Source organism: Thamnophis sirtalis, unplaced genomic scaffold (assembly GCF_051295495.1).
Source record: "Thamnophis sirtalis isolate CommonGarterSnake01/CBP01778 unplaced genomic scaffold, rThaSir2_p1.2 scaffold_4, whole genome shotgun sequence".
NCBI lineage: Eukaryota > Metazoa > Chordata > Lepidosauria > Squamata > Natricidae > Thamnophis > Thamnophis sirtalis.
Window position 1 is genome coordinate 121,227,450 of NW_028261384.1, and position 17,822 is coordinate 121,245,271.

At 42.6% G+C, this 17,822-nt stretch overlaps 1 protein-coding gene across 1 annotated transcript; it reads right to left on the bottom strand.

Moving 5' to 3' along the window:
• Positions 1-541: 541 nt before the first annotated feature.
• On the bottom strand, positions 542-7,264 carry ZG16 (zymogen granule protein 16). The gene is made up of 4 exons (XM_014061885.2): positions 7,189-7,264; positions 5,787-5,842; positions 5,573-5,705; positions 542-1,214 (listed from the first exon to the last, which is right to left on the bottom strand). Coding segments are annotated over exons 1-4 (549 nt in total). The 5' UTR covers positions 7,191-7,264; the 3' UTR covers positions 542-856.
• Between the last annotated feature and the right edge of the window lie 10,558 nt (positions 7,265-17,822).

Genomic DNA, 17,822 nt, shown 5'->3' on the forward strand with positions numbered 1-17,822 from the left:
AGGAACCTGTTGGATCTTCCACTTGGTGCAGAGTTTGTTTCCCAGTTGATGTCAAGGTAGTTAAAATCCCCCATTACTATTGTGGTGTGCTTCCTACATACCTTAGTTAGCTGACTAGCAAAAAGTTCATCTACTTCCTCTGCTTGGTTGGGTGGCCTGTAGCGTAGACCTATGACAATGTCATTTCCCTCCCCCAACCTTTAATATTTAATAAGGACCCAGATTATTGGGAGTAATAGGCTGACTCTGTAAACTGCTTAGAGAAGGCTGTAAAAGCACTATGAAGCAGTACATAAGTCTAAGTGCTATTGCTATATAGCAGTTTGCTTAGGATCAAACGGAAAGACCCTGGTTGAGATAAGAGTAGGAGCTCATAGCTGATGCATTTAACCATTGCTCTGTATCTCCTATTATGTCAATTTAGCACACTATGCCTATCTAAATGTTGAAAAACTAGGTTGTAAGAAATCCCTACATTATTTCAGCGGAATGATGTCCCACCCTTCAAAGGTGGACAATCGGTAAAGAAAAACAATGGCTCTTTATTTCCAGTTTGCTTTTTATTAGCCACAGTGTTCACAGCTAGTCCTTTAGTGGGAAGAACAGCTCCAAACCAAAGTTTAGGCCAGATCAGATCGTGGTAGCTTTTCTTTCCCTTCCTTTTCGTGATAAAGGAAGGGTGGGAAACAGGTTGGGGAAAAAAGTGGTTTGGGTTTAGTACGGTTTATTGGTTTAGCGTGTATCCGTAGAGAGAAAGATAATTGGCAACTGGGCAGGGGAGACTAGTATCCTTTAGATGCGGAAGGAACTTATTACACTGATCTCACTGATAGCAGAAAAGGCTTTCTGCTGCCTTCTACTCTACTCTTTCTTTGTTCTCTTCTTCCTGCACCTCCTCTTTACAAACGCCGCAACCGCTGGAATATTTATCCCAGTGGAATCCAATGGCGTTAATGAGGGAACTGGAACGGCCACTGATAAAACGCAGGACTGTGTTTGGGAAGAGCGGGGCCGCACTGAAACTGGTGCCATCGTCCTTGCCGAAAGAAAAGTAGCGCCCCTCATCAGTGACAAAGACTAGTTTGCGAACGTAAGTTCTGTATTTCCCAGATACTTGGATGATGGACTCCCTTGGGAACAGGAAGATTTCCTCCAGATCTCCTGAATTGCCGCCGACGTAATTACTCCACTCCTTTCCATAACGGACCTGAAGACTGGAATAAATAAATAGGACGTGATGGCTAACCTTTTTCTCCTCGCATGTTGAAATCGTTCACACCTGTGGGGGGGATGTCCATTGCAATCCCCATGCTCCACCCACCCCCACAAATGCACGCGCATCTCCCGCATGTGTGTTAGAGACCCGAAAATTAGCTGGCCAGCGGGAGGCCTGCGCACGTGTGCGTGGTGCTGAACTGAACAACGGCTCGCATGCCCACAGAGAGGGCTCTGCTTGCCATAGGTTCGCCATCACGGAAATGGGATCTTGGTTCTCTTGGACCAGTTTCAATCTGTGAAGTATGAATTTCCAGACTAGAATCATATTATTACCGATAAAAGGGCATCTTAGTTTCCATAATAGTTTTCTTTGAGAGGAACAGTGAGGAAATGAGCAATGAGGAAAAACAGGGAGGTTAAAAATTGAGGCTACCTTTGTAATAACTCCTCTTAAAATTCTGCGGATAATGTGAAGACAACTGCACAATGGAGCTTTTGTTTGGACTTAATTACACCTACACTGATTAAAGAGCGAACTGGCTTGATGATGACTAAACCTACATTGGGAACAGTGTTTATTTCCAACAAGTGTAGAAATTATCCTTGGACTGTTAGAAACCTTTCTCTGAAAGTGTTTTTGCTCTCATACTAAACCACACAGGTTATTCATTTCATCTGGCACTGTACATCAAAGCCTGGTTGAGTAATCCTATAGTTTACTCTGCCATGTGAAAAAACATTGGAAGAACAGCTACTAACAATTCAAAATGAAGCCACAAAAGAACTAGATGGGTGCTTGTGAAGCTTGGCTACTTGAAGATGAGTGAACCTCAACCCCCAGAATTCTGGGAGTTGGAAGTCCACGCATCTTCAAGTTGTCAAGCTTGAGAAACGCTCATCTACACTAGGGTGTCTTTGGGATAAGACACAGGGTCAAATCTAACATAGGGAATAATAATAATGGCTTGGGACCACATTATTTGAAGGATTGTCTTTTCCCAGTCACATCGATCCAACCCCCCAGAGGAGGGAAGTAAGGAAAGCTATAGGTCAGTGGTTCTCAACCTTCCCAATTCCACGACTCTTTAATACAGTTCCTCATGTTGTGTTGACCCCCCAACCATAAAATTGGTGTCTCGGTTCTTAAGACCATCAAAAATATGTGTTTCCCGATGGTCTTAGGCGACCCCTGTGAAAGGGTCGTTTGACCCCCAAAGGGGTTGCGACCCACAGGTTGAGAACCGCTGCTATAGGTGCCCTCTTTTAAGGAGATTCCTCTAGCAAGACCTAGAAGGAGAGCCTTCTCCATGGTGGCTCCCTCCATGTGGAACTTCATCCCTGTAGGGGATAAGATTGACTCACATTTTAACATTCTTTCAGCAGACCCTGAAGTCAAGGTTTTATTCTGACCTAGGCTTCCCCAAAAAGCACGAAGTAGAATCTTGGTCCCAACAAAACCCCTTTTATTAAATGAATGTGAATTCCTCTCATTCACATTCAGCAAGGCCTGGTAAACAGTCTTTCAAAGGAGTATTTATGACTATAGACCTTATCTATCTTGGAAAGCTGCCATGTAAATATTATTCAAATGAGGTGCTGTCCAATGAAAGACTGGGCACAGAGACTCTAAGATTCACGGACAGATCTTCACACTCCTGAAATGAATCTAACAACTCACCGGACGAATTGTTTCCTGCAAAAGCCCACTCCCCTTTCGCTCCTCTTTTATTTCCTATGGTAGGGGACAATCACCTTCCACCTGTGACTTTACTCCCAAGTCTACCTGAGTTCTGAGTCGTTCTTTTCTTCTGGCAGCTCTGCCCATGCGCACCAGCTGTTCCTCTGCCTCACTGCTATCTAGCTTCATAGGCCCCTGATCACTGCCAAATGGCCTCACCCCTGTCTCTGCCTCTGACACAGAGCCCTCGTCTGAGTCTTCCCCAGCCTCCAGGACTGGCCCATGCCCCAATCTCCTCACCGACCGACTCTGCTGCCAGCTCTGCTGGTTGCTGGCAGGCTACAATAGGTTTTGCCAACAGACCCGGGACCTCAAAGTGGGAAAAAAAGTGTCTTATTTCACTGTGGTCACTGGGGGTGACGGTAGGAAGCCATTGCTTTTTATTATTTTTATATTGGCCTTTTATCTTTTCAAGCTCCTCGGAATCAGACTGAGTTGAGTGGCCATATAGATTTTCTTAAATAACTAAGATTGGGTATCCCATTTCAAAGTTGAATTTGATAACAAGCAGAGTAATTCAGTTTCAGATCCAGCACCAGGTTCTCAGAACCAAGGCTTTAATATGACACAGCCTGTTATCTTTCTGGACTCAACAAGCAAAAAATATGGATTTAAGTAAGGCAACTGTGGAAGGAACAAGAAGAAAAGGATAATCAATCACAGCAGAGATGGGCCCATTGTTGGAATATCTGAATGATAGATTAGGGACAGGATATCATAAAGAAATCCTACGTATGGCGTCATGAATCACACCCATGTAATGGCACATAATTAAGTCAAGTAATTGACAGGAAATGTTTTCATAATCAAGTTTTAATCATTACCCTGCTGTGTACAAGACTGATTCCAGGGCTATTAACATGGGCATCCAAAAATTTGAATTCTAGCAAACACAATTTTTCATGCAACTGATTCAGGAAATTTCTAAAACCTGATCCGGAGTCACAATCAAACTGAAGGGGAAAAAAAGTTACCCCTGTTCTCTTCCATATGGACAGAGAAGATTTGTAGTGAGCAAATATCCTTATGTTAACATTTGTTTGTGCACACATCCTATAGGCGTAACTGAAACTCTTCCTCTTTTTATATGTACTGTGTATGCAGCACAAAAAGGGGTGGGGCTCTGGTCATACGGTCATTATTGCCATCTTTGACCCATTTCTTCAGCTTCAACATATACATCACCCTTTAGATTTTATGGACTGGTTGCTTTAATTATTTTTATAGTGTTGGAAGTGTAAGCTGCCCAGAGTCATTGATTTAGATGGGTGCTGTCAAAATGGAATAAGTCAAGAAATAGTCTTTGGTTTATATTTATGTTGGATAGTTGGAGTGCAAAATGCCTTTTATTGTTTTATTAATTCTGGATTTGTAAGTCACCCAGAATCACTGAGAGGGACAGATATATACATATACATATATACATATATACATATACACACACACACACACACGTTTTTTTTTATTTGTGCTGATAAATAAATAAAGGGAGACTAGTATAGATCTATTTCAAGCTATTTAGCTCTCATCAGCTAGCCATACCCTTACTGGGATTTGAACCTGGGCTATATTACATACTAGGCAGACATCTTAGCCATTAGGCCACAGGCTCTTATCCGTAATCAGCGAAGCCAGGGTGAAAGGTATCTATTAGATTTTTACAACCCCTGGTAAGCCCCAATTATGGGAGGAAGCTAACTGCTTCCAACATCTGTCAATCGGCTCGTCACAAGAGTCTATCACGATAGAAACCCAATATTTTTACTGTTGCCTTTTGTTATATTTGTGTTTTTATTTGTGCTGATAAATAAATAAAGGGAGACTAGTATAGATCTATTTCAAGCTATTTAGCTCTCATCAGCTAGCCATACCCTATGTTGGGAATTGAAATAGATCTATACTAGTCTCCCTTTATTTATTTATCAGCATAAATATAACAAATGTAACAAAAAGGCAACAGTAAAAAAATATTGGGTTTCTGTCTGGATGGTCTCTTGTGACGAGCCGAAGACAGAGAGTGGAAGTGTGACCTTCCTCCCATATTTGGGCATACCAGGGGTTGTGACTTTAAATATATATATTTACAACCCCCAGTATGCCCAAATATGGGAGGAAGATCACTACTTCCATTCTCTGTCCTTTGGCTTGTCACAAGAGACCAGACAGACAGAAACCCAATATTTTTAGTGTTGTCTTTTTGTTACATTTGTTGTATTTGTGCTGATAAATACATAAAGGGAGACTAGTACTAGTCTCCCTTTATTTATTTATCAGCACAAATTCTACATACACACACACACACACACACACGTGTGTGTGTGTGTGTGTGTGTGTTGTATTTTTGCTGATAAATAAATAAAGGGAGACTAGTATAGATCTATTTCAAGCTATTTAGCTCTCATCAGCTAGCCATACCCTTACTGGGATATTATATATATATTTAAAAAGAAACAATCTGAATTGCTTCCCCACAAAAATGTGTTGAGACAGAATTTATACCCCTCAAAGTTGTATTGACCCAGGATCTTTTAATTTCCATCAACCCAAGCACATTTTCCTTCCTCGACCTACAAAATCCTGAAATCCCACAGCCATCTCAGCCATTCACGTACTTACCCCACAATGTAACGACTGCTAACCCGGATCCTTATGGCAGTTATGGGCCCCTCGAGTTGGTTCCCAGAATGAGAAAAGCGTTCTCCACTTGGCCCCCCATACTCCCCAGAAAAGGAGGAAGTCCGAGCATGCTCTGAAATAAGATGGAGGAGGGAGAAAGGTTGAGTTGTGATAGAGTAGTGGTAATAGACCCAATTCCTTCCCTGGAATTTACCTGCACGGAGGGTGATGCCACACGACAGGAGGAAGAGGATGATGAAGCAATGCTTCCTAGAAAGACAGGTGTATAAAAATCAATAAATTACATTATTTTTATTATTACAGATAGTCCTCAACTTACAACCATTCATTTAGTGGTTCATCACATAGCACTAACACTTAAGACATATACTGTTTTACAGTATGCTTTTACAGCCCTCTTTAAGTGGTTTACAGAGTCAGCACATTGGCCCCCAACAATCTGGGTCCTCATTGTACTGACATGAGAAGGATGGAAGGCTGAGTTAATTTTGAGCTGGTCAGGATCAAACTCCTGGTAGTGGGCAGAATTAGTTTGCAATGTTGCATTCCAACCACTGTATCCCCACAGTTCAAAGTTATAGCAGCACTGCGAAAAGTGGCTTACAGCCATTCCTCGCACTTACAACCCTCACAGCATCCCCGTGGTCACGTAATCAAAATTCGGGCAGTTGGCAACCGACATGTATTTATCACAGATGCAGCATCTCGGGGGTCATATGATCACCATTGGCAACCTTCCCAGATGGCTTCTGACAAGGAAAGTCAATGGGGGAAGCCAGATTTTCTTAACGACCGTGTGATTCACTTTACAACTTCATTGATTCATTTAACTGTGACCAAAAAAAAAGCATTAATTGGGTGTGACTCACTTAACTGCTTTGCTTAGCAAAGGAAATTCTGGCCCCCATTGTAGTCGTAAGTCAAGGATGGCCTGTATATAAAGCCGAGGTGGCGGAGTGGTTAGAGCACAGTACTGCAGGCTACTTAAACTGACTGCTAGCTGCAGTTTGGTAGTTCGATTCTGACCGGCTCAAAGTTGACTCAGCCTACCATCCTTCCGAGGTGAGTAAAATGAGGACCCAGACTGTTGGGGGCAATATGCTGACTCTGTAAACCATTTAAAGCACTGGGAAGCAGTATGTAAGTCCATTGCTATACAGTGACACTGCCCTTATTCCCATAGTAGCAGCAATATTTCCGATCTGCTCGTTGTATTTCTTACAACACCTCCAAGGTTAAAAATTGGACCCAGAAGCCTTAATATTCCTCATGCCCCATTTTTTTTGCAGAGGAACAGGGCTTAAAGGCAGAGCCTTGAAATCCAATTCTAACACCCTCTCTACAAATCCCAGACTGATCTTCTCCTCCAGAAGCCTGTTGTTAGAAAGAACTCTAAATCTATTGGGATGTAAAAAGCACGACCGCTTATGGGTCACCTACAACAGCATAACTTTCCAGATTTAGGAAGTTTCTCCCCTATTAAATATTTTATTAACTTTAGAAACCATGCAGCTCCCTCTACCACTGACGCAACTCTTAGAAACTTAAACTAAGGACAATCTAAGATTCTAAGAGTTGTCCCATTTCTTACTTACATTGTGGCCAACACAGTCCGGGCTTGGAGATCTGTGGCTATCTCCTGCAAAGTGTCCTAAGGAAGCCTTCGTGTGGTTTTATACTGTTTCCAAGGCACCACATGAATTACCTTATCTTGGGAACAGGCCTGCTGAGTCAATATCATAATTTTTTTATAGATTTCCTGGGTTTGCATTTTCCTGGAAGTCACCCAGGGAACACCCTCTCTCTCTTTCCTGGATGCCTGATCTGTTGGTCCCAGCTTGGCTTTGAATGACTTCTAGGATAAGCACGTCCTTGTGACCTAGTTAAGGATGGTATTTCTTTGAAAGCATTTTCCAGCTTATTCACTGGTTTGAAATGTTGGAAGAAATGTCCTTCTGGGTTCGGCTCCAAGTGGGGGAAAAGAAACACTGGAAACATGGAGGCTGCTTGGAAAGATGGTTTAATGGTGGACAGGGCCACATGGCTTGAGATGCTGAACGGAAAAGGGGGATCACATGCTTCCAGATGTTGGATGATGAAGAAAAAAGGGCAGAGAGACTGAAAATCTCTGTTTTTATGCCCTCTCTGGGCTTTGAACCTGAGCTTGTATTCTGATTGGTTGCCAAACTCCCATGGGGCTATGGAGGGGCAACTTTGTAGACTGTGTTTTGAGTCCAAGTTTGGTTGAGCATTACTTCTTCCCAGCTGCCCTGTGGTGAGATGGGTAAAGGGCTAATACTATCATGCCTTAATCCTATCACCCTGGCACTGAATGGGGGAGATTTTTGTTATATAGAATAGACTGCCTCAGGCCCTTTAATGGCCCATTGACAAAGGTGCGGGCTATTAAGAGTGAGTCTATTTCCCGCCTAAAAACATGTTTCTCCATTTCTTATCCAGGTAAATATAATATTCTGCCTTTTCAATATTTCCCAGGATATTTCATTTTTCTAGGAGGGTGGGTGGGTTTTAACTTCCTACAGAAGGAAGCAATGTTTTGGGCAAAAGCAGCTCAGGTACTGGCCATTTTGTTGGCAGATTGTCCTATTATATTTTTGTGGGATATCACATTAATACCACTCCTTTGTCATGGGTTCTTTTAAGCATTCCCAAGTTAGCGGGCTCCAAAACATCAGGTCCTAGCCAATAGTTATCCAAAGACTAGTACTCACTGGTCTCTCTTCTACTTTTTCCTATTTCTACTATACCTTTATTCCTCCAACTAGTATTCCTTATGAGTCCTACTGCTGGAAACTATCTTTTTCTATCTGCTTCAGGTTATTTTACTGCCACAGACCAACAAACCTCCCTCCTTCCCCCTCTCTCTCTTCCTCTCCCCCCCTCTCTCACAAACACTCCCCCCCTCTCTCACACACATACACAACACATAAACATACACACAGACACAAATTCAGCTGCCTCTCTCTGTTCAGATTTTATAGCCAACAAAGGCTATCCTGAAGAAGTGGTATTCTACCAGCTTGGACCAATTCACCTGAACCGGTAGCGGAAATCCCGTGTAGGCCCGCCCACCCAAACACTCAATCATCCTGGCTCTATTTCATCCTATTTAGGGATGTTTTTTGAGCAAAGTGATGCGTGGAAGGGCGGGAGCGCATGCACACACCTTTGCGAGACCAGTAGGGAAGGTAAGTAAAAACCACCCATGCTACGCTGGCTAGGGAGAGGTTTTAAAGGATAGGTGTTGGCCATTTTATAGATAGCCTATCTTCTCAAATATGCAAACTTTTGAATCTAGTTTGGAAGTTAAGGGTCAGTCCGTGCACATACACACCCCGAAAGACCTGTGCACAGCATTCCGCACCCGCTGAATAAATACACCACAGTACTCTGAATATGAGGTCACCAGTTCATGAACAGATTATGTCCAGGAAAAGCCACAGCTGACATGCCAGCTGATGATGATAAGAGGTGCTCCTGGCCTCCAATGGCAGGGATGACACTGTGACCTTCTCCAGTTCAAGCGTTTGTGGTTTCTGAAAGAGGATAACCCACTTTGAACAGTAAGAACTCCTACTCCCTATTTTTGTACCTGGGAACTATCCATTCATCTGTTTTACCAGTAGTGGTATTCGTGGGATAAAATACATTGCTTACAAAATGGCCAACACCTGTGCTCCTTTTGCCCTGTTAATTGCTGCTCAACAATACTACCACAGTTGCTGGACATTACAGGTAGTCCTTGACTTACAACAGTTCATTTAGTGACTGTTCAAAGTTACAACGGCACTGAAAAAGGTGACTCGTGACCATTTTTTTCACACTTACGACCATTGCAGCATTCCCCATGGTCATGTGATTTACATTCGGATGCTTGACAACTGACTCACAATTACGACGGCTGCAGTGTCCCGGAGTCATGTGATCTCCTTTTGCGACCTACCGACAAGCAAAGTCAATGGAGAAAACCAGATTCACTTAACCACCGTGGTACTAATTTAAAAAGTGCAGTGATTCACTTAACAAATGTGGCTCCAAAAGTTTGTCCCACTTTACGAAAAAAAAAAGTTGTAAAATGGGATGAACCCACTTGACAAATTCCTCACTTAATGACATAAATTTGGGGCTCATTGTGGTCATAAGTCAAGGACTATCTGCAGTTCAAAACATACAAGCAGTCCTCAACCACAAATAGGACCAGAATTTCCACTGCTAAGCAAGGCTGTTTTTAAGTGAGTTACCCCTGATTTTATGAACTTTTTTTGCCACGGTTATTAAGCAAATTGCTACAGTTGTTAAGTGAACCATGTGGTCATTAAGCCGGAGTCTGGGTTCCCCATTCCTTTGCTTGTCAGAAGACCTCTGGGAAGGTTGCAAATGGCAATCACACCACCTGGGGATGCTGAAACTGTTGTGACTACATGCCAATTGCCCAGTGCCCCAATTTTGATCAGGTGACTGTGGAGATGCTGTGACAGTCATTAGTATAAGGACAACTCATAAGTCATCCCCTCCAACGCTGATGCAACTTAGCTCACTAAAGAAAAAGCTTGCAAAATGAAAACCACCTTGTAGAACTTTTCCTAAATTAGATATTTACTGAAAAGCAAAACTGGGTGTTATCAGTGCATTGATACCGGATGGATTCAAAGCATCTGAAGACTGCATCAGTAGCTTCATAAAGATGCTAAATAGCTTTTGGATCAAAACTAATAACTTGTGACTCCTGGTAGCATAGCTGTCATTCACAGAGAAGAGGAATGATTACTCAGTGATACTCCTTGAAGATAAACTTAAGTGCCCAGCCTCTAAATTACGGGTGTCAAACCCGTGGCACGACAAAACCACGGTCCACTAAAGCGCGCCCGATTAAAGTGCGTACCTGACGTCATCAGCAGCGCGACAAATACGACCGCGGAGAAAAAAGGGCGCTTTAAAAAGCGTTTTTAAAGCAAGCCGATTCACGTTAAGGTAAGGGTTAGGTTTAGGTTTAGGGTTAGGGTTAGGTTAAGCGTTAGGGTTAGGTTTAGGGTTAGGTTAAGGGTTAGCATTAGGTTTAGCGTTAGGTTTAGGGTTAGGTTAAGGGTTAGGTTTAGGGTTAGGTTTTGGGGGGTTAGGTTTCGGTTTACGCGTTAATTTTAGCTTTACCGCTCACAGCATGCTTTTTTCATCACGCTGTGATGACGTCAGGTACGCGGTTTCGTCGAGTGCGCTTTAGTCGACCGCGGTTTTGTGGTGGAACCGTCAAACCCACGGTGTCATGCTGTCATGAGGTGGTATTCAGCCAGTTCTGACAGGCTCTGGAGAACCGGTAGTGGACATTTTGAGTAGTTAGGAGAACTGGCAAATAGGCTGGCCCCACTTTTGCTGCCTCCTATCCTCCCAACTGATCTTCTGTTGTTGCCCAGAACAGGAGAAAGGAGCTAGAAAGCAGGTTAGTGGGGTGGGGAGGGAATGGGGATTTTGCAGTATCCTTCCCCTGCCATGCCACCAAAGGCCCGCTCCAGAATTAGTAGTAAAATATTTTGAATCCCACCACTGCATCACGTGATGTATCACAACATTCTCTTCCTTCATAGAGTTGGGGTAAGCGTGGTACATGTGACACATGTGGCCGGGGGCTGCTAGCCCCTGCTTAAATCATGGAGTTCATTCAGGAGAATATGGTTATTGATCTCATCAAAGGCTGCTGAGGGATCAAACTGGATCAGCTGAGTCAATGCTCTCTACATGGGATTTACAAGCAGGGCCACCCTGGTTAATTCAGTCCCCAACGCAATTCTAGTTGGCTTTTAAATGCCCTCGAAGAACATCTGGAGCTGTACAAAAAACATCTGGGTTCAAGCACTTTGCTCAAACGATGGGGGGATGGATCCTGAGCCAGGAAAGTTTCTTTAGAAATGGGTGGACTGCAGATAGTCCATAACTTATGATAATTGGGACCAGAATTTCCACTGCTAGGGAAGGGAGGTGGTTGCATGACTCACACCCGATTTTGTGAACTTTTTTTGCCATGATTGCTAAACAAAGCACTGAAATTGTTATGTGAATTAACTGTTAAGTTAATTTGTGAATTCCCCCGTTGACTTTGCTCATCAGAAGCTGGCTGGGAAGGTTGGAAATGTTGATCACAAAATCTAGGACGCACAATAGCCATAAAAACATGCCAGTGGTCGAGGGCCCAAATTTTGATCAAGTGACTGTGGGGATACTGCAGTGGTCAGGTGAGGATTGTTAAGTCACCTTTTCAGTGCTGTTGGGACTTTGAGTCGTCATTAAACGAATGGTTGTAAGTCAAGGACTAGCTGAATTGTCTTCTTTAAAGCCAGTAGCATCCTTCCACCGTGCAAAAGACTGTTTGGTTTCTCTCCCAAATGACTAAGTCAATTTCTTCTGCTTAACTCAAATAAAAGAGGATTTGCAGATGTTAAGAAAACACGTGGTAGACTTTGTAACTATTATGCATCTTGTTTATGTCTTCAGGATTCAAAGATTTGAAAACTACCACAAACAAATTAGACCAAATGGCACACTGGAGTCCTCCATATGTATCACATCAGAATGCTGCTTTTAATATGAGCTACAGTTCAGCCTGTACCACATTTCGATATGATTTATACCTCCACATTTGCAATGACGCATATAGATGAATATATGCAAAGTTAATGCAAATCAGCGCCCTCTCTTGTCCTTCTTTAATGATGGATTTCTTCCTTTATGGAGATGTATAAACAGAACTGATGAAGATGGAAGATAAAGTAAGAGATGGATTTCATGTAAATATTCACTACAAAGTTTAAACTCTGGTGAGTTCAATAAAACAGGAGGTGGATTTCTCATTTTAGCAAAATGAACTGTTAATGCCTGCTGTGACAAAACAGGCTACACCATTTCTCACCAGAGACAATAAGAAAGTTGTGGGTTATGCAGGTATAGTCCTCGACTTACGACCACAATTGAGCCCAACATTTCTGTTGTTAAGATAAAAATTGGTTAAGTGAGTTTTGCCCCATTTTATGATCTTTCTTGCCACAATTGCAGGAGTGGGATTCAGCCGGTTCGGACCTGTTCGGGCGAACCGGTAGCTCTGACAATTGGCTGAGAGCGAACCGGTAGTTCTGACGATCAGGTTGGCCTCCTTTTGCGCTTTATAATTTGTCATACAAAGAGAATACAAAAGTCAATAATAGGGAAATTAGGAGAGGGAAAAGGGAAGTCAATAGCGAGGGAAAGCGAAGGGAGAAAAAGGCATTCAATTCCCTTTGGTGCAGTAAAATACGGCATTAGCATCAAACCTCAACTTTTTAATTTTACATAATAATGTAAATCAGTCATTTCTATAACCAGAAATCTATATAATCGGTAAAACCTAAAATCAAAGTTTCATTTTTTTACCACCTCAAGCAAAAAGTCCAGAAGAGGTTTCCAGATAGAAATGAAGGAACTTGTATATTTTTCTTTAATCAGAACATTCAATTTGCTAACTCCATCAGTTTTTGTAGCCATTCATCCATTGTGGGGATAGATGTGACTTTCCATTTCTGTGCACAAAGTAGTCATAAGTCACTTTGTTCAATGCCATTCTAACGGTCACTAAATGAACTGTTGTAAGTTGAAAGCTACCTGTATACATCACTCTGAATAACACTGGCGGGGTCAGAATAGCCTACTCTAGTCTATAGAAATAGGGCGCTTCCGCCATTTTAGGCCAATGTGGTGGCTCAGTGATTAAGACGCTGGGTTTGCGGAGTGGAGAACTGGGAGTCCAGGTTTGAGACCCTAGTGTCACGTGATGGGGTGAGCTCTTGTCCTTGTGCAGCTCTGTCAACCTAGCAGTTCGAAAGCATGGAAGTGTGAGTATATAAATACAGTAGGTACTACTTTGGTGGGAAGATAATAATGCTCCATCATGCTGGCCATGTGAGTAGAGGAATGGTTTTTGGACAGCATTGCTTTGAAACAGAGATGAGCACCACCCCCTACAGTTGGCAACAACTAGCGGAGTAAAATCCCCAGGGACTCCCTTCCTTTATCCCACTCCTCAGTTAACTCCCTGTGCTTGAATTGGCAGAAAACTATTCGGTCATAACATTTGCTATTTTTTAATCTCCAGTTCCTACCTTTGATCTACAGGTTGTTCTTGACCACAAGTGGAGCTGGAACTACTGTTTCTAAGTAAGATAGTAATTACATTAGTTTCTTGACTGTTTCCCTGCAGTCATTAAACAAATCATCACAGTTGTTAAACAAAGCATGCTATTGTTTAAATGACTTCAGCTTCGCTATTAACTTTACTGTTGAAACCTGGCTGGGAAAGTTGCAAATGCCAATCACATCATCTTAGGATGTTACAGCCATCATAAATAACGCCAGTTGCCAAGTGTGACTGGGGGACAGTGATAAGTTTGCGGATTGGGTTTAACTCAGGGGTGAAATGTTACCGGTTCCGGCGAACTGGTGGTTACTATAATCAGCTGTGTGACAATCAGTGGCACAGGTTATTGCCACACAGCTGATTGTCAGAACTACCGTTCCCCCGAACTGGTAGCGTTGTTTTTTTTTACTACCAGTTACAAAGATCAGCTGTGCGACAATCAGCTGTGTTGCGCGATTTATATTTGCTAGAAAGCAGGAAATCTTGCTTTCTACCAAATATAAATCACGCAGCACAGCTGTGTCCCCCCCCCCTGTTCTACTTACCTTTGTAGATTCAGAAAAGGCTTTTTAATCTTCCTTTTTCAGCGCTGTGCGGTAGACCCTGCGGTGCATATGGGCATGAAGCGAACCGGTAGCAAACGAACCAGTAGCAGATTTCAAAGCATTTCACCTCTGGCGTAACTCAGGTTTTTTCAATGCCACTGTAACTTTGAATGATTACTAAGTGAATGGTTGTAAGTTGAAGACTACCTATACAGGTAGTCCTTGACCTACGACCACAATTGAGCCCAAAATTGTTACCAAGTGAAACATTTGTGAATTCTGCCCCATTTTGCAATCTTTCGTGCCACAGTTGTTTAAGTGGATCACTGTTGCTGTTACGTTAGTAACATGATTATTTAAATAAATCTGGTTTCCTCACTGCTTGTAAGAAGATCACAAATTCACATGAAATCACAAATTCACATCATAATATACAAGTCAATTGCCAAGTCTTGTCAAGTCTGAATTTTGATCCAGGGCTATGTGGATACTGCAAGGCTCCTGAGTTGAAAAACGGTCCTAACTCATTTTTTTAGTGCTGTTGTGACTTTGAACAGTCACTAAATGAGCTGTTGTAAGTCGAGGACTACATGTACTGTATAGCCTCTGTTTTGGTTTGCTCTTCTTTTGTATGTGGAAAAATCAGGGAGAAAATCTATCCATGTAAGTTGCTAAGCATTGACAATGACTAGATGGCACATATTCAATCAATCAATGCCACCAGGCACTGCCCACCATCTGCCAATAGAATAATGAAAGGGAGACAGGGCGGGAGCGGAGCTTGGGCAAGCGATGAGTTTTGACAGATGATCACAGTGCCTGTCCTGAGCCATCCAACAGGAGACTAAACCTGTCAGTCAAGGAAAAGACCTGGAAAAAAAAGAGATGGAAGCTCCCATAAAGCCTGACCAAATAGCTGAGGTTCTTGCATAATAAAGTGGGACAGCTGGCTCTCTCTCCTAACCTGGCATCACCACCTCTCTCTCACTTAACCATCCAAAGCAAGTCAGCTTGGTTTGATATCAAGCTTTTTCAAAAATCTAGTTTTTCCTAGGCATAGAAGCAACCCACAGCTGTGTCCAACTCTTTCAGAAAGAAGGTGCTTTTCCCACCCTCTGCAAATCATCATATTGCAATGAAAGAACATGGAAATTTTCCACGTCCTAAAATGACTTTAAGGGAGAAATATTGATTGATTGATGCTTTAAAACCAGCACTGATGCCTGGCAAATTGCCTGGAGAAGTCTGCCTTAACCACTACCAAACCGGCTCTTTAAGGCAGGGTTTTGCAACCTTGCCAAGATGCATCCTGGCTAGGGAATTCTGGGAATTGGAAGTCCACACATCACAAAGTTGCCAAGGTTGGGAAACCCTGCTCTAGGTGAAAAACAAAACACTTCAAAATAAAACAATTTAAGCCGGGCACATCAGTGGGCTCAGGCTGAGATACAGTCATGCCATTTATGTTTATGCATTTATGTGCAAGTGATGTTTCCGCTCTAAAACTCAGCTTTCTGGATTCCCTTTGTCCAGCCCTCACCTGGTGCAAACTTTGTGTGTCGGTAAAAAAAAACTGAATTTTTGTGAGGGTGAAGTAGTTTGTAGAGAAGAATGGTTGGCCACTATTCTAACTTGTGCAGACGAATATTGAGAAATACAGCTATTCTTTTTTAAACCTTGCAAATAGAAATTTCACATAAGGAAAAGGGTGGGTCTGGGAGGTTTTTGTTTTTGTTTTTTTGGTTGAAGGAACAAGTTTTACAAGACTGAACATCCGCAAAGAGCAGTATCTGAGAACACATTGGTAACCACTGACGGACAACCCCTATTGCTTAACTTTCTGAACAACTGGTAATCCTTGACCTATAGACCATGTTGGGACTGTTGGAAGAAATGTCCATCTGGGTTCAGTTCCAAGTGAGGAAAAAGACATTGCATTCATGGAAGTTGCTTGGAAAGAAGGTTTATTGATGAACAGGATCCCATGCCTTGATCGAAGAAAAAAGGGAAGAGATGCTGAGAGTGCCTCAGTTTTATGCCCTTTTTGGGGCTTTCAAACTTGAGCTTACTTATTTATTTTTATTTATTTAGTTTGTCAGACGCATACAAGAGAACAGATATAAATATAAACATGGACATAGGAAATGGTTATGAATAAATGGGGACACTAGGACTGGGACGGTAGGCACGCTGGTGTACTTATGCACCCCTCTTTTACGGATCTCTTAGGAAAGGGGTGAGATCCACACTAGGCAGCTTAAGGTTAAAGTCACAGGGGTTTGAGGATGTAAGAACCGTGGCACGACAAAACCACGGTCCACTAAAGCGCGCCCGATTAAAGCGTGTCGCTGACGTCATCAGCAGCGCGACAACAGCGACCGCGGAGAAAAAAGGGCGCTTTAAAAAGCGCTTTGAAAGCAAGCCGATTCACGTTAAGGTAAGGGTTAGGTTTAGGTTTAGGGTTAAGGGTTAGGTTTAGAGTTAGGTTAAGCGTTAGGGTTAAGGGTTAGCGTTAGGTTAAGGGTTAGGTTTAGGGGTTAATTTTAGCTTTAGCGCTCACAGCGTGCTTTTTTCGTCGCGCTGTGATGACGTCAGGTACGCGGTTTCGTCGAGCGCGCTTTAGTCGACAGCGGTTTTGTGGTGGAACCATAAGAACAGAGTCGGGTAAAGCATTCCAGGTATTGACCACTTTGTTGCTCAAGTCATATTTTCTGCAATCGAGTTTGGAGCGGTTTATGTCAGACTCCCATGGGGGGTAACTTTGTAGGTTGTGTTTTGAGTCCCAAGTTTGGTTGAGCCTTGCTGGCTGATGTAATCTTCCCAGGTGCCATTTGTTGCAAGATGGGTAGAGGGCTAATCCTACCTTTGTTGGATCTTGGGTGAGGGTATTTGCCTATGAATAGATCTAGCTATCTCTTTATCTCTTAAGTGCTGACATCTGCTGTGGGCTATTGGGGAGGGTGTGGGGGCTATTAAGAGTGAGTTGCTGCTGTCTAAAAACATGCTGCTCCATTTCTCATATAGGGAAATATAATATTCTGCCTTTTTAATATTTCCTAGAATATTTCATTTTTCTAGGAGAGGGGTGGGTGCTAACGTCCTTCAGAACAAAAAACTTCCATTGCTAAGGAAGACACTTCTTTTGACAAGATTGTTAAGCAAATCGTCCAGTTCCTAAATGAATCCTGCAGTCGTTAAGTGAACCAGCCTCCCCTCTAGACTCTGCTTCTTACAAGTGTTTGGCAAAGTTGCAAATGGTGAATATATGACCGTGGGACCCTGCAGCCATTTAAATTCATACCAGTTGCCAAGTGCCTGAATTTTGAGAACAGTGGGGTTGCTGCAACTGTCGTTAAGTGTGAGGACTGGGTTGTAAGCCACCTTTTTCAGTGCTATTTTAACTTCAAATGGTCACTAAACAAAACGTTGTAAGTTGAGGGCTACCTGTAGCAAGGTGCTGAGACTTGTTCATCAAACTGTAGTTTAAATCCAAGCCTAGTTATTACAT

Coding starts and splice junctions, on each gene's coding strand:
- ZG16 (XM_014061885.2), bottom strand. Junction 5,706..5,786: donor TGGCATCACCCTCCGTGCAG/GTAAATTCCAGG, acceptor ATCTTATTTCAG/AGCATGCTCGGACTTCCTCC. Junction 1,215..5,572: donor AGCAGTCGTTACATTGTGGG/GTAAGTACGTGA, acceptor TATTTATTCCAG/TCTTCAGGTCCGTTATGGAA.